This window comes from Toxotes jaculatrix, chromosome 10 (genome assembly GCF_017976425.1).
Source record: "Toxotes jaculatrix isolate fToxJac2 chromosome 10, fToxJac2.pri, whole genome shotgun sequence".
In the NCBI taxonomy this organism is placed as follows: Eukaryota; Metazoa; Chordata; class Actinopteri; family Toxotidae; genus Toxotes; species Toxotes jaculatrix.
The window spans coordinates 26,008,218-26,027,904 of NC_054403.1; the positions used below are offsets into that span (position 1 = coordinate 26,008,218).

At 40.0% G+C, this 19,687-nt stretch overlaps 1 protein-coding gene across 1 annotated transcript in view; it reads left to right on the forward strand.

Moving 5' to 3' along the window:
- ppargc1b (peroxisome proliferator-activated receptor gamma, coactivator 1 beta) overlaps nt 1-15,104 on the forward strand; it is an 85,991-nt gene extending 70,887 nt beyond the window's left edge. The window contains exons 4-12 of the mRNA XM_041047914.1: nt 73-198; nt 2,465-3,527; nt 3,786-3,831; nt 5,822-5,886; nt 6,081-6,738; nt 7,665-7,722; nt 8,137-8,255; nt 9,441-9,568; nt 9,882-15,104. Coding sequence (XP_040903848.1) covers nt 73-198; nt 2,465-3,527; nt 3,786-3,831; nt 5,822-5,886; nt 6,081-6,738; nt 7,665-7,722; nt 8,137-8,255; nt 9,441-9,568; nt 9,882-9,973 — 2,355 coding nt within the window. The 3' untranslated portion in view covers nt 9,974-15,104. The remainder of the gene's footprint in view (nt 1-72; nt 199-2,464; nt 3,528-3,785; nt 3,832-5,821; nt 5,887-6,080; nt 6,739-7,664; nt 7,723-8,136; nt 8,256-9,440; nt 9,569-9,881) is intronic.
- Nucleotides 15,105-19,687: the final 4,583 nt, after the last annotated feature.

A 19,687-nucleotide genomic window follows, 5' to 3' on the forward strand; every position in this document is an offset into this window, starting at 1 on the left:
GATGGACATTAATTTGCAAACTGCAGCCTAACTTAAACGTCCAACTCTCCTTTTCTTCTTCTTCTTCCCCAGCTGAAGAAGCTGCTCCTGACTCCTCCCAACGTGCCCGCGGGCATCGACGCACACAAAGATGGAGTCCATGGCCATCGCTATAGCAACAGAAGCCTGCAACTACGGCCGGTCAGACCTCTGGTCAAGGTGAGGCACAGATTATGGTGAATGTCAATTACAGGTGGATTTGTCTGGTTTACAGTAAAGGACAGTTTAATGTAATTTCAAACATTGTACAACTCTCCCCTCGCGTATTTATCCTGCAGTAAAACTCCAGCCTTCTTCAGTCTCAGGCTGCGAGGGAGAATTGAAGCAGTCTGTTCTGTTGTAACTCCAGACACACACATCCCTGTTTCCACTGGTTAACGCCTCATTCCCTGTGTCTTCTGAAGGCTGGAGAGATAACAAAATTGGATTTTTCAAATCACTTCCCCTCTGAGGTGGCGGAGTAAGGCAGAAGTAATTCACGGCTGCACGCAGGGCCTGAAGTCAGCCTCCCTGCCTCTGCGGTTGTTGTTCGTCAAACAGGTGTCTGTGCTTATTTTTTCCAGGCTAGAGTCAAACCAGTACAGGGAACGTATTTCGGCATTTGATTATAAATCACTAGTAAATCTTCCAGACATTTGAGAGTGTCCTCACCAGAAAAACAGTATCTGTCCTTTGGTCGGATGTTTAAAAAGACCTGTGTTATGGCTGTTTTCTCAAAACAAATCTGACTGGCAGATGTTGTTATAGAGCTGCAAAACCACTAACTGCAAACTGTGGTGTCTGACACTGACACCAGAGCTTGCAGCTTATATTTCCTATCAGCTGTCAACATGGGTCTCTTTTAACCTCGACCACTATCTTTCTCAAGCCTTTACAAAGTTGTTTTAGTTGCCTAAACTTAACTGAACTACAGAGCTGGTGGATCAGAAAATGTTTAACTGCAACAGTCATTTAAGTAGTGTTGAAAGGCACTGACAAACTTGCGGTAAAACCCTTACACAGCTCAGTCAGACTGGCATTCAGGGGGAGTTTAGGCATCAAGTCAACATTAATTGCAATTTGAGTGGCATTTTCCAACGTGAATTAATTAAAACCAAAATACTGCAAAATATTGTCAAATTTAAAAAAAAAAAAAAAAAAAGTCTAACTACCCATGGCTTCTGTACCAAAACAGTTCAGTAGTAAAGTCAGTATTGGCCTTTAAGAAACTGTACAGACAAAACCTCAGATTCTCATTACACACTGTTCGCAGGAAAAGGAAAAATGGCAAAACTTCCCACAGTCCAGTCAGCAGTGGTCCAGCTAGTACAACAACCGTTTTTATTTTCCACATGACAGATATCTCATCTTAGAATAAAAACTCTATGGGCCTTCAAGCTTGCAGAGACCTTCAGCTGCTGCCCATGATAGATGTCATGTTGGTGTAGAGGGGACATTTACAATGGCTGCTGCTGTATGGCTTAGCAGTAATTGGATAGCTGCTAGCATTGTGCTTCAAGTGGTCATTGATTACAATACCAGTCATTTATCTTGTACGAGCACAAAGCGTGGTGAGGCTTCACACTTCTGCTCAGGCTCAAGAAAGGAGGATACAAAATACCCACAGGATGCAGCGCGGGGATAAGCCAGGCCTGTATCCATCACACACCCTCCTAACCTCACTGTTGCTAAGAGTGTGTGTATGTGTGTGTCTGTTAGCTTTAGTTCTAGAGTAGTGTGGCTTTGCTGTGGCAGATGGCGGGAGTATTGACTGACAGGGCAAGAGGGCAACAGTGAATCACAGTCTCTCTCCTCTCTCTGTATGAGTAATATAGAATCAGCCATTTCATTGCAGCTGCACAGTGAATCATCCCTCACATCGTCGGAAGCAGAATTTACTGCTGTGTGCTCAGTGTTCCTGTATCCAGGGCAGGAAACTGAAGATACACCCGTGCGTTCATGATTCTGTTTTTGTTGGTTTTCATTTTTCTTGATCCCATGAACAACTGTAGACCATGTGATGAGATATTTCCAGCACAGCTGCTGTGGACTTTGATAAAGAAAAATGAAAAATATAAAACACTAAAAGTAAATATCAGGTATTTAGTGTCAGCTCCTCAGAGTCAGAGTGAGGGCTTCTCTCTAAGGCTGCCATTTCGTATTGATGTCCATTTGCACTGAAGTATCTTTGAATGTGTGCTATCAAATAATAATGTTAAGTGCAAAAGATCGGCTTAGGAAAAGTCATAAAAAATATTGACAACAGTTAATCACTGATACAGTTTTGGGTTCATTATTTTCATTTTTTATTAAAAAAAAAAATCAGTGACTTATTTCTTTTTGAGTATAACTTTTCCCAACACTTTCAAAAGTTTTGAGAAACAGATCGAGGGTGTTTTGTGTTGTACTTTGCCACTCATACTTATGTATGTGTCTCCACCCTCAGAGTGACCTTCCTCAGGAGCGGAAGCCCCGGGCAGTGCGTCCAGCAGGGCGCCTCTGCACCGAGCTCCATCGTCACCTCACCACCGCCCAGGACGCAGAGGACTTCCCGACCCCCGACACAGAGGAGGACGAAGAGGAAGAAGAGGACGAGGACAGTGAGTCGGAGGAGGATGAAGAGGAGGAAGGGGAAGAGGAGGAGGAGGAGTCTTCCAGCAGTGAGGTGGAGGGCGCAGCAGTTGCGGCTGCTGTCCCCGCTGAGCCAGCTAAGCCTCAGTTCAGCTCAGAGAAAGAACTGCACTCGGTGGTGGAGCTGATCACGTACATGCACACCTACTGCCTGCCCACGCGTAAGCAGCAGGGCTGGGAGCGCAAGGACCGTGACCTCCCGAGGTCTCGGGCCCGACCTGAGGCCTCCCGCCCGGCCACCACAAACTCTCACAGCAGAGTCGTCTTGGTGGCCACCCCTGGGACTAGTGGGGGCTTGACTGGGACAGGCAGTGGCACCCCGAGAAGGCTCCCCTTTGCAAGGCAGAGGGAGATGAAGGCCAACTCCCTTCTCCGTGAGCTCCTGCAGCAGAGCAGCTCTTTTGATGTGAGCAAGCCTTACAGACTGCACAGTCCGCCCTACTCCCACTCACACAGCCCCAACAGAGGATTATCTGCCCCTTCCGCCCTGGCTAAATCAGCCCCAGCCCCATCCCCCAGCTCCACCAACCCTAAACCTGAGCTTTGTAAAGACTCTTCCTCCCCTGAAAGGAGAAACTCCTCCTCTGAGGCGTCTCAGAGACCAGAGGAGACTGCAGAAGACAGTGGCTCCTTCTCAGTCCGGCGTTCCCGACGTCTGGCCTCTTTCCCCAGCCGCTTTGCCAAGAGGCTGCGGCCTGGACGGGCGAGGGAAGGTGAGGGGAAGGAAAAACAGGAGAAGGAGGAGGGACGAGCAGGGGTCAAACTCCTGCCAACCCAAGCAGGAGGGGGAACCACGACAGAGGCGCAGCCGGAGCCGATAACGTCCAGTGACAGCAGCATCGCTACCACAGAGCCGACCAAACCCTGTTGCCACAACGGTGAGGTGGACAGGAAAGACAAAAGCTACATAATTTTTATGTAATAACACACCAACGCTGTAGTTCTCAAGTCTGAGCGTTAGATTTCAAATATAATCTAAGTAAACCAGAGCTGAAAAAATGTAACTGCTGATTATTAAGATCTGATCTGAGTCACATAAGAGGCTGAGTTGCAGTGTGAATGCACTTTGATAATCATTAAGAAGACACACACGTCTTCTAAACATGCATGTAACTGGCCTTTTGTTCTGATTGCAGAGAAGCGAGCCTGCCTCTGCCTGCCTCTGCACCCCAAGTCCGCAGGGTGAGTATCTCTATTTGCTGTAAAGTACTGGATCTGCTGTGTTTGGTCAGTAGAGCCTGGTCAGAGTACTCCTTTGTTTTTCATGAAGCATCAACAGAACAGAAGCAGTCATATTAATGTCAGTTTTTTTTATACTGTACAGTGCAATCAAACAAAGTACTGTAACAAAAATATCTAGCAGTGCGTAACAGCTACTTTGTGGGATAAAAGACCAGCAGTGTACAAAATGCAGCAGTAGTTCACCAAGCTTACACTTAGGAGAAGAACTCCATTAACTTTCAGAGCTACATGTGCAATTATAATCAAATAATCCCAAATGGCTCATTAAAAGCACATTATTGTGCTTCACATCACTTCTGATTAACTTTGAACAGATATTAGCTAAACTACTGGTCTGGTAATTCTGTTCAAAATCTTCCTCTTCCTTTGTATTTTACATTAAAATATAAATAGCTGCATTGGCCTCTGCAGTGCCGCCAGGTACAAGGTAGACGCCGCCACAGTCCAGTTTAAAAATGGATGTGGTGATGACTGTGGTGATGTCAAAACGTCAGCAGAAGTTGATGTTTTTAAGAATAGATTTTTTTTTTTTTTTTTTGTCCTAGTTCCCAGTATTTGTATTTACTTACGTGCGTACTGTAACAGTAGAACACGACTGGGCTCTTTCCAGGTGGTTTCCCCACCTACTGTCTGATGTACATTTAAAAAGCATTCAGTGAGAGCTTCTGTCCCATATTGTTGAGGAAATGCATCCAACATCATAGGAGTTGTTTATTTATGAGTTAGAGGCAGATTCCATTAAGGAGCAGAGGGTTGTTTCAGCTTTACTAATCTAATGCCTGTAAATATGCAAATTACTCAGTTAATCACCTTTGCTCTGATTATTATTAGAATTAAGCACTAATTGATTTGATCCTATATGGGTGTTTATTTCATTGTCTGTTATATAATCGAATACTTTCTAATCTGGCAACGCGCCATAATTCATACATTTACATAAAATATATTAAACCACTGCGACACACTGAGCTGATGTACTGATATGCAGTACTAATATACATATTTACATTCAACAAGCCAAAGTTTGACAGCACTATCTGAACTAGACTGGATTTTGAATCTCAAACCACAAGGGAGCAACAATTTGGAGAAAGTGACAAAATTGTCTTCAAGCTGCAAAAAGTGAGCCAGGATTCATTTTTACTGCATATCAGCGAGCACGGTTTGTAGGTGTCGTGTATAATCGACTTTATTATATTCCGAACTTATACAAGATAAACCAAGACCAAATTCAGCTATTTTATACCAAGATGCCTAATGAACCGGGACCCCTGGTTGGCTTGCTTAGATTTTAATCTGTAGCAGACAGAGTGTCCTCACTGCTCTTACTTTTCTAAATTAACCTCCCCGCCCATCCAGTCTCAGACCCTGGAACTTCTCCAGCTCCAGCCAGTCACAAAGCTGAATTGTTTTCCTGTACAAACACCTGGCGTCCGTCCATCTTCTAAATGAATCTGTCTTCTGAAGCGCTCACACACAAAAAAAAAAAGTTTTTTTTTTTTTTTTTTTTAATTTTATTTTGCTGTTCTCTGCGCAGGGTAAGTAATATCCCGCCTGAAGCCAATCCACTCGGCACTGCTCCTGCCTTTCATGGCAACTGCAGAAACAGAAACAGACAGCCAGAAATAGAAAGCAGAAGAAGAATAGGGGGGAGGACAGCGGAGTACATATGGTTGTTATGATAAGAAATGAGGAGCGGCCAGAAATGCCAGTAACATTTCCAGGGAGGAACATGATTCAAATTCAACAGACATCAGTTGCAGTTTTTATTTTAGTGGAAAAAAAAAAAGCTTTTACTGAGCCTTGTAAGGACGTTATTGGATTCCTGTTGATGTGAATGTTTGAAAACTGCAGTAGATTTAAACATGACACAGCAGTCTTTAATTTCTCTCCCTCTCTCCTTTTATCTCTGCTGTCTCTCCACCACCAGAGAGTCGCAGTACAGCACCAAGCCTTTTGAACAGACACTCAGTGTGGATCTGTGTGGAACAGCAGGTAAACACACCTCATGTTTACTCAAAAATCTGCCCACCAGCATCTGAAAGCTCTCAAATCAACGTTACATCCAATCCCAACAAAACTGATAAAACTTCGCATTTTGGTCACACAGGGGGTTATAACCTGGACTATTTCTTTGCAGGGCGCAGTTCGTATCCTCCTCATGTGTGTATCGCTTCTTTCCCCCTCAGGTCTCACCCCTCCCACCACCCCGCCTCACAAACCAGTAGAGGATGAGCTCTTCAAGCCGGCAGAGGGAGGAAAGAGTGGTGGAGGAGCTGGTGGTGGCAGCAGTGACGACGGTGGAGGAGGTGGCAGTGAGTCTGTTCACCCGGCTTCAAACACCAACACCAACATTGCCACGAAGGGCTCATCTTGGCTGAGCCGTGCCCACCACCAGAGGAAGCTTCCAGAGCAGACGGAGTTGTATGCCCAGCTGCGGCGCATGGGCCAGGCTGGTGACAGTGACACCCATCGCAACTTTGGCGACCATGACTACTGCGCACTGAGCCTTGGAGAGTCCCGCAAACGTAGTGCTGCCATGCTCGGTGCCATGTTGCAGGCACAAGGAGGGAGCGATGGAGTTGGCACCCTAGTACCCAAAGCAGCTGACGACCAGGTATCGGAGGAGAAGGAGAAGGGGGAGAGGCTGGTGACATCAGAAGTCGCAGAAGCGAAGGAACAGCAGACGACCGGGGTGATATCATCGCCGCTGTCGTCAGACAGCCAGTCGGCAGCAGCCACACCACCAACCTCAGAGGAAGAGGCGGACCGCTCACTGGCGTCTCGCTCGCCCTCGCCCATCCTCCACCAGTGTCCCGACTCCCCCGCCAGCAAGACAGACTCCAGGTGAGACAGAGAGAATAAGTGTGAGCGGAGGGAAAGGAGAGGTGTGAAGATGTGGGTCAAGGAGATTGGATTCACAGTGAAATGTGGTGGGATGTATCACATGGAGGAAAAAGACAAAAGCAAGAATATGGAGGAGTTCAAGAGACAATAAGAACTGAAAATAGTATGAGAACAAGAGAAACATGAAGAGAGGGGGAGCAGCTCTGTATTATTGAAGGAAATTTTAGACATTTATACTCTCTATCCAAGTATGACTCCCGAGTGCAGTCTCTCAGCATATTGTGCCACATACGGCAAACCAACTGTTTCACAACACAGCCTCTACAAGAGTTTACTGTAGCTTTCAAAAGTATGGCTCCAAGCACAGTTTTCTTTTTCAAAATTTGGATGAATATAGATATTATAGTGAGAGATACCTCAGAATAAACAGGACAACAAAATCCATGACAGCTGACAAATTTCTAGCAATTTACAGTTTGCAAAATATCATCACATCAGCCAGCACCAGAGACGAAGGTAAACTGTAGACTGAAGGAGTTGTATCCGTCATTAACTGTGTTCTTATCTGTAGCATGTAAACAGTAAATACAGACTGACCACAGACTGCACTGTTTAACTTTACTTGAAATCTGTGACTTGCACTTAAGGTCTTACAACCATCACTGAATTCTAAGACCGTGCAGTTTGACTTGACTGTCTGACATAGAAAAAGGTCAGTGGTCGTATTATTTCTGTATGAAAGACAATGACAGAGAAAAAGGGAGTGTAAAGAACAGAGCGATGCTGTACTGCACCCAGTGGAAGAAAGTCTCAGTTTTTGCCGCAGTTCACCTGTTTCCTCATGTCTGACATTTCAGTTTCACCTTGTGAACGTCCTTATCTCACTCACTATACTCTCTCCCCTTTTCTTCCTTGTCCTCCTTTAGTGAGAACTCGGAGATCTGTCCCGATGACAAGCAGAGGAACAAAGCCAAGTCTGATGAGGTACAGAGAACATTCACACTCTCAGTGTCCTGCATATGGCAATACTGTTGAATTATAAAAAGTTTTTTTTTTTTTGCCCCAATTAAGTCAGAAAAGTAAAACTAACCTCAGCACCCCGGAGCTCACCAGTAGTTCAGACTATAACACACACTCCTAAAGCAAAAGGTTGAAGCCCCAAAACATTCAAAGGTGATTTTGGTGCTTAGACACAGACGTATTTGGTTTAACGTGTCTTTAGATGCATACTGTAGCTGCAAGATCACAATAATATACTGCATGTAAATGAACACAGGGCTGAAGTGTGGAGCCTCAGGACGCCGCCCAACACTCTTTCTACCTGCTTCAGTTCCCACGTCTATCTGTATTCTGTATTGTCCTTTGTCCTGACTGTTGCCATGGTTTCCCTGTTGCCAGGACAACTGCCAGGTGTTTTACATCCACAACCTGCCAAGTAGCGTGACCCAGAACATGCTGAGGAAACGCTTCCAGGTTTTCGGAAAAGCAGAGGACTGCAAAGTCATCATCTGCAACGAGTGAGTGTCCTGATCTGGGTTCCTCAATATGAAGCGAGACCTGGTTTTCATGTTGTGAGCTAAAGAGTTTAAACTGCAGCCTTTATAATCAGATGGAAGTGCTGAAATCAGATAATGTTGCAGTGTCATTAATTCATACTTGATAGAGATGTTAGTGCTAGAAACATTGAGTTACAGGGGTTGGTAAATGAAATGTAAAAAGCAAGTCATCAGAAATGCCAATCTCAATTCCCCTGAAGTAATCTAGCAGCCTGTGGGAAACGGTATTCAGACACAATAAACACAACAAAAGATAATGGGAAAACAAGAAAGCAAGCTTTTAAAAGTCTTCAGCAGCACTGAAAATACAGAATGTTTAAATCTCCATTCTACATCTTTTGTCTGACAACAGCAGCAGTTTGAGTCTGCAGTGTTCCTGTTGTGCTTAGTTGTCATTTTACGTGACTTTTTCATTTCTCAGTGTGAAAAGTTGGGACACTTAAACTTCATACTTAAACATAAATAATCACCGATTGCGAACCACTGAGGAGCCTAATGCTGACAGCAGGCTCCACACTTTCTGTTCAGAGCTAACATTTGCTTGTGTTTGTGTACGTTCCTACAGGAGCTCTGGTTTATGTATTAGATAGGTAGATGGAATAGTCCTACTATTTACCTTGACCAAGGCACTGAACTTAGGACTGGAATTGGTCCCCGGGCTTTGCACTGTTGCTGGCCACTGCTCCTAAATATTTAGGACAGGTTGATTACAGAGGATAAATGTACCCATGGGGACTAATTAAATATGACTTTAAAAAGTTGAACTTAATAAGAGTGCCCTCTTTTTGTTGCAGACAAACCCAAACATTTAGAGTACTGGCTATTTTTTGTCTTTCCTGTTTGTCCTTTCACGTATTTTAGACATTTGTTCTTTTTAAGTGGATAAAGTGATGACATGCTGTATACTTGATGTAGCATACAAAACAGGCATCAGCCCAGGGACAGATTAGATCAGAAATCAGGGAGGTGTTTTTGGTTTGATTTTCCTCTGCTGCTCTTCCTGTACTGGAACATTTCAATCCAGTTATTGTCAAGATTTTTGCTCTCAGAATGAGTATGACTGATTCAGCATTCTTCATCTCTACCGATGCCAGTTTGAGTGCCAGTAATGAATGTGTGTGTCTGTCTCTACCTGTGTGGTTGTAGGGAGCGCTGTGGGGTGATCAAGATCCGCCAGTCAGGGGTTCAGAGGCACTGGAGAGAACGGGAGACAGTTTGCCAGAATGGACCTGCAGGCCAAAGGAGGCTGACAAGAAAACGCTACATAGACCTTGGTAAAGGGCACACACACAATGAAAGGGTTAAACAGGCTCAAATAGTAAACAATCATCATAAGAAAAACAGCCAACGTAAGCAGGCAAAAGATTCGTTTTCTGTATGTGTGTAACAATTCACCAAAGTTGAACTCTACATAAAAAATAAAATAAAAATGCGAGTTTACTTTGCTTCCATACTGGTTTGAAGGACACAGTCCATCTGAAATTTAGAAGCTGCCACAATCTTAAGTAAATCTTACTTAGGAAAGAATGAGAGGACTCTACATTGACACAAGTTGGACTTTGACAACCCGAATTTTCTTTCTTTTAGATGAGGCGGGTCCGGGCCCTGTCAAGAGCAAGTATGATGCACTGGACTTTGACACTCTGCTGAAGGAGGCCCAGAAGTCCCTGCACCGCTGATGGCACAGCGCCCTTGACTGGCCAGCCTTAGTAAACCGCAGCAACACCCCTCCGACTATACGGCTCTGCCCTCAGACAGGCCTCTCAGTACCTCCATGCAAGGCAACCTCGCAAAATGTTTACATTTTTACCATTGGAATAAAGTAACGATAAGGACCTTGTTGTTTTTTAAGTTTCTTTCACCGGAGGATACTGCTTAAAAACGAGGAAGCCACTGGGAGTCCGGATGAGCTAAGAGACAATGGAGGAACTAGGACTTCTAACACCAATGGTACAACAGCTACAAACTAATAATGATACAGTTCTCTGCTGAACAACAATAACAAGCTGCTTCCTGTCTGTGTTGGTGACATCTTCGCCCCGCCTTGGAAGCACGGGTGTGAGAGACCTCTGTAGCAAATCCTTGCTATCCCTGCGTTGCGTTGGTCGTCGTGATGTGTGTTTCTGCGTGTGCGTGTTCTTTGTTCTGTTTGTTTTGTAAAAAAAAAAGTTGAAAAAAAAACCTCCCTATTTTCAGCCAGGGGTGGTGAACCTGCAAGCTGTGTTCGCCATGAAGTTGTGTGGTTGTGTAACCAGAGAAAAAAAACAAACAAAAAAAAAAAACCCTGCTTTGTTTTAGCGAAAAATTGTGGATGTTATAAATTTTAAAATCTATTGTGTGTGTGTTATGGACAAAGACTATAACTAAAAAACATTTAACGTAATCATTTGATGACTGATAAAGTTTACAAATCTAAAATGAAGAAGAAAAAAATCATGTTTTTTTCTTTTTTGTAATTGTAGTGCTTCCTTGATTTGATCTATGCACTGTAAGGAGGTAAATGTCTCCGCTGTCCTCCACTTTCCCTCTTTGACTCTAATCTCTAACTCTGCCGTGCTGACTATTTCGGCTTCTGCTACTGGCTGCTGTAGGCTTTGTTTGATAGGCGCTTTGCTCATTAAGACCTCAACCTTTTTTTTTACCAATTTCAAACCAATTCAAACAAAAACAATCACAAGAAAAGCACTTACCTTGAATGTTGCAGGTGTTGTGAATTGGACAAAATAAGCTAAAATAAGATACATGTTGAGTTCAACTTTATTTGGATAGTCTGCTGTTGGCCAATGTCCGATAACAAGACTATAATGGTTCGCAAAGAGTTTTTTTAGATTTGATTTCAAAAAGCAGCTTAAAAATATTTACTGCTTGGTACCAAAACTGATGACTGAACACCAAGGCTCCACTATCCAATAAAGTATCACTGAACATTGCTTATTAGTAAAACTATCAGCGTAGATCTTTGATACTCACATGGATTTGGTCCTCGATTGCTTCTGATACATGAAAACGTGGCCCGCACCAAATTTCTTCAGTTATCCAGACTTTCAATCATCTGTGAATGTTCAGAAAATTAAGAGTCAGTTTTTACCAAACAGTTATTACCAAACACTTTGTGCTTCATTGGCTGATACCAGCTAAATTTCTTCCACATCTGGATGGGTCTTGATGCATCTTTGATAGGGTCCCACTGAACATATGTCCAGTAAAAGCTGCAGCCTAATGACACCCCCCGAATGCCACAGCCAATGCAACAGTTACTGTTTACATTTGGACTGCAGCAAGCAGGACTAAAATGGGGAAATACACATGGTAGCCATTGGCGCTTTTATACCACACTCGGTGTGAAATCATCACATCCACACTTAGTCCAGGCCATCCCAGTCCAATCTTCTCTCACATAAAGTTCATCAGTCAATACAGGACAAAGAACTGTAAACGGAATTGAACTATTTGGATTGTCCAGGATTTCTTTTTCCTCTGTGACACTGAGGTTGGGTTTCAAAATTATGAGCCAATTTGCTTCCCATAATCCACCAGTGGAACATTGCCATAGCCAGACGTAGATGAATCTGTTGGTTCAAATGGAATGTATTTAAGAATCTGAATGTAATCATCGTGTTTTCCCCATTTCTGCTTGCCCAAAGATTGTGGAGCTTTTTGGTGCTTAAAAGGTAGACTTGCTTAGTCGTCCAGCTGACTGCATGCGACCGATTCTGGCTTGAAGCGCAGTCCGGGTAGCGCCTAATTTACATTCCTCACACAGCCAGTAGCAGCCACCGTCAAAAGGGAGAGAGCCTCCAAGCCTGCCAATACGGTGGCACCAAACAGCCACCTACAACAGCCAGGGAACGAGTGAGGGATGGGCTTGAAAGTAATGAAAAGAGCAATTGGCCGAGAATCCGATTTCTCGTCCAGGAGGTACTGTATCAGCTGAGCATCTCTACCTCACATCCATCCATCCTTGCTCCCCGTCTTTTTATTTCCTCAGTCTACTGGATGCTCTTCCCCTCCTCTTTTATAAGTCTCTCACTCTTTGTTTTGTTGTTTTTTTGTCTAAAGTGTTCTCTGTGTGAGGTTTTCCCCAACTGATGGGCAGTTATGTGTAGTGGGGGGTTGAGTTAGATTTTTTATACTATGACTCCTTCTACATCTAAGTCCTCTGTAAAAGGAATAATCTCTATCTTTCTCTAACACTATCCTTCGCTTGCCTCATAACGGTTTTAAGCGTGTCCGTTTCTTGGAGTCTCAATCGTGTGTCTTTGTGAGTGTTTTGTCTTTGTCTCGTGTTTGAGTCGGACACTGCTGACGCTTGCGGGTTGGTGAGGAGGGGTCGGGAGGGGTTGAACAGCGGCTTGGTGGCTGGTTGGTCCTTGAGTGCACTTGGAAGGGAGGATTCCCAGTCTTCTTTCCTTGTCCTCATTTTCTTGTTTTCTTCAGGGACACGCCATTCCTCCTCATTTGCCTGTTCCTCCTCTCCTTGGCAAGGAATTTCAATAAGACGCAGCCCGACTCTTCCTCTATCTTTAACCCTGTCGTTTTCGGACTCTGTGGGTTCAAGGCCTTGTTTCCAGGTCTTCTCCAAACCCTGGTAAACTCCCCCCTTTTTAACAAATAACCCCTCTTTCCCCATCCTCTTCCTTGTTCTTTCTCTATCTAATCAACTCCTTCTTAACACACACAAAAAACTGAATGTTTACATCACTTGATTCTCCTTTATCTTTATTAGGAACGCACACTAAGTACAAAGGCGCCTTATTCAGTGTTTTAAAAAAAATAAGTGAAGTGGCCCTTGGAGGATGGACCTTCTCCAGGCTCACTGATGTCCAAAACTAAAAAAACAATTTAGTTCTATACATACTGATTAAGGAACAAGGTGTCAGGCAAAAAGAAAAAAAAGAAAAAAAAATTGAAATCGCAACAAAACTAATCGCGAACAACTGAATGAGTATTTGTGCTTAGTATGTATACTACTAAAAAAGTGAGAGAATGTGCTGGTTTACATATTAAAAAAGAAAATATATGAATATATAATGTGTATATAGCACTATGCCTCGTTGTAAACATAAAATGTATTGTGTGTATTTTTTAAGGGTGGCGGGTCACAGTTGATTGCTAATCAGACAGGAGATGGTCAGGTCGGTTTTGTTCCAGTGAGTTTTTGTTTGTTCAGTGCAGGGAGGAAATGAAGGGAAACAATTTACGTTGAAATTACTTCACCCAAAGTCCAACACTGCTGTAAAAGAAAGACAAAAAAGATACAAGTATCCCTTTAGACTATCACACTAGGACGTTCTATTTCTTTGCTGTTTTGAAATGACTAAATATTTTGGATTATTTGTTGTTTTTTTTTTTTGTTTTGTTTTCTTAAAAAGCAATTTGAGATGCAATACATAATAATCTTATCTTTAAGAAAGCCTTTCCGAAAAACTGAGGTAATAATGTACAGTGCATGGTTGGTTGTTGAACTACAACACGGGCGATCTTTAAGCTGCAGATTCAATAGGCTACTGTACTGTGTGTAGACTGCTGTTAAACACGAAAAAAAAATCCTAAAAACAAATTACAGGAAGAATGTGGTCAGTCGAGTTGTAAAGACGTATACAAAACAAATTGTACTAATATACTCTTGCACAAATAACGTCCCAAGTACTGAAATATCTTCACAATATTCTCTTCTCATTGAAAGGAAGCTGTTCTATGTTATAACCTCACTGATGGTACACAGGTTTGTTCAAATCTGAGTTGCATTGGACACTTGTATTACACTATCAGCTAATAATTATACATGTAAGAATTCTGGTAAAAGAATGTGGGAGGGAGGAAAAGAAAAAAAAGAAAGTTGTTGCTGGTTTGACCCCATTAGATATTTTCAGACTAGTTGATACAGATGAGGTTGAAACTGTAGAAATCCCAATTCCACTGCTGCACCTTTCCTACATGCCAAAAAGGAAGCATTTGGATTAAATTAATTACAATGAAATACAGAAGTTACAGAAGAGGAAAGGAGAAGTTTGCTTTCAAACCCATGTGGAAGGTTTTACAATTTTGTTACCTTAGTATGCTTTCAGTTAGCAAATTGTTAGTTTGCTAACCTTTTTACATGACAACCATTTTATGCGGCAAAACTAGTTCCTGTTTGGCCTGTTGCTTTATCCTTTCTGTGGAGGAGAAACCTCCACCATTTCTACGCGTAGTCCAAAATTTGAACTTCCACTTATTTGAGGAAATCTTGAGACGTCGGCATGTGGTGGGGTTTCTACAGTGGCTGCTGCTGTGCCTGTGAGGGTGCCTCCATTGTTACAGAGGTGAATGACATCGAAACGACCCCATTTTTCATCATGGCAAGCCTTAAAAATCAATCGGGGGGAAAACAAAGCTACCACTAGCTTTTAGTATTTCCGTTTCAACTCCTTTCCAATCCAACGTGGTTTATTATTAAATAATTACTGACGTAATTAAAACTTTTTTCAATAGCCATATTATAAAAAGGTATATACATATATATGAATATATATTTGTGTGTTTGTGTAGATATCTAGATGATTATATACTTTCTTATAGAAAACTTTGATGTTGACCATTCTCCTCTGTGTTTTGAGAACACGTTGACACATTTCAACATAATACTGCTGTCCGCTTGGTCTAGGTCCTAGGTCGATGGGCAACGAATCCAAATAAAAAAGAAAAATGTTACAAAAAAAAAAAAAAAAAAGAAAAACATAACAAAAAAACCTTCCAAAGGGAATTACCCTCATCAGAATGCAATACCTTTCTTTCCACTATTCATTTCAGAAAAATGGAAAATGGCAAGAAAACCATAAAACTTGATGGATGAGTTGACCAAAAAAAAAGTAAAAGAAAAACCTTCAATAAAGAGCGTGTCTTGTGACGGCTCCTGAAAAATGTGATGTTTTCGGCAGACGAGTCAGATTCAGTTTTATAGGTGTCATGTTTCCAATACCATGGCCCACTACAAACACTTCCTTGTGTTTATGCCACTTCCTGTTTCTTTAGTTCAGAGAACAATGTATCTGTCAGCTAGCTACACCATCGAATTAGCCCCTACCAGGACGGGAGTGCTTGCAATACCGGCCCAATTCTGGCCTAAGATTCCACGTCCGTGTTTCACCTGTAAATGGTTGTGTCACATTTCAGCATTAACAGTTGTACAATACACAGGAATTAATGGGTAATCTGTCAAACTTGATGGCAACAGTGATGTCTAATAGGCACTTAGTAGGGACTGCAAACTGTCAAAATCTGCTAAATGTGAGTGGGTTCTGTTTTTTTGTTTTGTTTTTTTTTTGGTGGGAGAAAATATGTTGACATAAGGGCATACATTGTTTTTGTTGTTTTTCATTGCTATTGATTTCATTGTCTATTTACATCTAATGACTATCAAATTCACATAAATGATTTTTTTTTTTTTTAACTTAGCTTTTGGTAAAACAAAAAAAGGTAAATACTGCTAGTGAGATTTTATATTTTTACATATGTTGGTTTTATTTTGCGTTTTTTCTTTTTTTATTTATACGCACTTAGTTTGGATGTCTTTAAATTGTGTTTTTTTTTTTCTTCGTTTTGTGTGATTTCATATGTCTGGAGAATGTGGAGACAAAGGCATTTCAGTATTTTTGAATTGTTAAAATCTAGTTTCATAGAAGCGGAAGTATCTGATGTTATAAATTATATTTTAATTCATGTAAATAGTTTAAAACAGAAGACTATGGCTTCCTTTTAAACTGAATACATTTCTCTTCAGAGATTGTTTACATTATGAAACTGTAGAGATGTGCTCCTCATATACTGTATAAAGTACATTTATTCATTGATTTGCCTCCAAAAAATAAAATCCTAATGAGCAGCACTCTCTGAGCTTGTTTTTCTTATTTTTTGTATTTTGGAAAATTTAAATTTTTTTAAGAGAGGTGTAATGCATTTCCACTTTAATACTGTTGCTGAGCATACTGAAAATACAAATAATACCAGATGACACTAAAAAATTAGAAAATACAATACTAAAATATAGCTTTTTTGGCCTATTTTGAAGCCTTACTATACTATGATTATTTTTATGACATTTTGAGATCATACTAAAGTATGACTTTGGCCGATTTTGAAACCTTACTATACTATGACGAGTTTTATGACATTTGGAGGTCATACTAAAGGATGACTTTTTTGGCCGATTTTGACGCCTTACTATACTATGACCATTTTTATGACTTTTGGAGGTCTAAAAAAATTTTGACTTTTTTTGCCCGAAAAAAACGCCTTACTATACTATGACGTTTTTTATGACTTTTGGAGGTCGAAAAAAATTTTGACTTTTTTTGCCCGAAAAAAAAGCCTTACTATACTATGACGTTTTTTATGACATTTTGAGGTCTAAAAAAATTTTGACTTTTTTTGCCCGAAAAAAAAAGCCTTACTATACTATGACGTTTTTTATGACTTTTGGAGGTCGAAAAAATTTTTGACTTTTTTTGCCCGAAAAAAACGCCTTACTATACTATGACGTTTTTTATGACTTTTGGAGGTCGAAAAAAATTTTGACTTTTTTTGCCCGAAAAAAACGCCTTACTATACTATGACGTTTTTTATGACTTTTGGAGGTCGAAAAAAATTTTGACTTTTTTTGCCCGAAAAAAACGCCTTACTATACTATGACGTTTTTTATGACTTTTGGAGGTCGAAAAAATTTTTGACTTTTTTTGCCCGAAAAAAACGCCTTACTATACTATGACGTTTTTTATGACTTTTGGAGGTCGAAAAAATTTTTGACTTTTTTTGCCCGAAAAAAACACCTTACTGTACTATGACGTTTTTTATGACTTTTGGAGGTCGAAAAAATTTTTGACTTTTTTTGCCCGAAAAAAAAGCCTTACTATACTATGACGTTTTTTTATGACTTTTGGAGGTCGAAAAAAATTTTGACTTTTTTTGTCCGATTTTGACGCCTTACTATACTATGACGTTTTTTATGACTTTTGGAGGTCGAAAAAAATTTTGACTTTTTTTGTCCGATTTTGACGCCTTACTATACAATGACGTTTTTTATGACTTTTGGAGGTCTAAAAAAATTTTGACTTTTTTTGTCCGATTTTGACGCCTTACTATACTATGACATTTTTTATGACATTTTGAGGTCGAAAAAAATTTTGACTTTTTTTACCTGAAAAAAAACGCCTTACTATACTATGACGTTTTTCATGACATTTTGAGGTCGAAAAAAATTTTGACTTTTTTTGCCCAAAAAAAACGCCTTACTATACTATGACGTTTTTTTAGGACATTTTGAGGTCGAAAAAAAATTAGACTTTTTTTGCCCGAAAAAAAAGCCTTACTATACTATGACGTTTTTTATGACTTTTGGAGGTCGAAAAAAAATTTGACTTTTTTTGCCCGAAAAAAACGCCTTACTATACTATGACGTTTTTTATGACTTTTGGAGGTCGAAAAAAATTTTGACTTTTTTTGGCCGAAAAAAACGCCTTACTATACTATGACATTTTTTATGACTTTTGGAGGTCGAAAAAAATTTTGACTTTTTTTGTCAGATTTTGACGCCTTACTATACTATGACGTTTTTTTATGACTTTTGGAGGCTAAAAAAAAATTTGACATTTTTTGGCCGATTTTGACGCTTTACTATACTATGACCATTTTTATGACTTTTTGAGGCTAAAAAAAAATGTGACTTTTTTTGGCCGAAAAAAACGCCTTACTATACTATGACGTTTTTATGACTTTTGGAGGTCGAAAAAAAGTTTGACTTTTTTTGTCCGATTTTGACGCCTTACTATACTATGACGTTTTTTATGACTTTTGGAGGTCTAAAAAAATTTTGACTTTTTTTGTCCGATTTTGACGCCTTACTATACTATGACGTTTTTTATGACATTTTGAGGTCGAAAAAATTTTTTGACTTTTTTTGTCCGATTTTGACGCCTTACTATACTATGACGTTTTTTATGACTTTTGGAGGTCGAAAAAAATTTTGACTTTTTTTGTCCGAAAAAAACGCCTTACTATACTATGACGTTTTTTATGACATTTTGAGGTCGAAAAAAATTTTGACTTTTTTTGCCCGAAAAAAACGCCTTACTATACTATGACATTTTTTATGACTTTTGGAGGTCGAAAAAAATTTTGACTTTTTTTGCCCGAAAAAAACGCCTTACTATACTATGCCGTTTTTTATGACATTTTGAGGTCGAAAAAAATTTTGACTTTTTTTGTCCGAAAAAAACGCCTTACTATACTATGATGTTTTTTATGACATTTTGAGGTCGAAAAAAATTTTGACTTTTTTTCCCCGAAAAAAACGCCTTACTATACTATGCCGTTTTTATGACATTTTGAGGTCGAAAAAAATTTTGACTTTTTTTGCCCGAAAAAAACGCCTTACTATACTATGACGTTTTTTATGACATTTTGAGGTCGAAAAAATTTTTGACTTTTTTTGCCCGAAAAAAAACGCCTTACTATACTATGACGTTTTTCATGACATTTTGAGGTCGAAAAAAAATTTGACTTTTTTTGCCCGAAAAAAACGCCTTACTATACTATGACGTTTTTTATGACTTTTGGAGGTCGAAAAAAATTTTGACTTTTTTTGGCCGATTTTGACGCCTTACTATACTATGACGTTTTTTATGACTTTTGGAGGTCGAAAAAAATTTTGACTTTTTTTAGCCGATTTTGACGCCTTACTATACTATGACGTTTTTTATGACTTCTGGAGGTCGAAAAAAATTTTGACTTTTTTTAGCCGATTTTGACGCCTTACTATACTATGACGTTTTTTATGACTTTTGGAGGTCGAAAAAAATTTTGACTTTTTTTGTCCGATTTTGACGCCTTACTATACAATGACGTTTTTTATGACTTTTGGAGGTCTAAAAAAATTTTGACTTTTTTTGTCCGATTTTGACGCCTTACTATACTATGACGTTTTTTATGACATTTTGAGGTCGAAAAAAATTTTGACTTTTTTTACCCGAAAAAAAACGCCTTACTATACTATGACGTTTTTCATGACATTTTGAGGTCGAAAAAAATTTTGACTTTTTTTGTCCGATTTTGACGCCTTAGTATACTATGACATTTTTTATGACATTTTGAGGTCGAAAAAAATTTTGACTTTTTTTACCCGAAAAAAACGCCTTACTATACTATGACGTTTTTCATGACATTTTGAGGTCGAAAAAAATTTTGACTTTTTTTGTCCGAAAAAAACGCCTTACTATACTATGATGTTTTTTATGACATTTTGAGGTCGAAAAAAATTTTGACTTTTTTTCCCCGAAAAAAACGCCTTACTATACTATGCCGTTTTTATGACATTTTGAGGTCGAAAAAAATTTTGACTTTTTTTGCCCGAAAAAAAC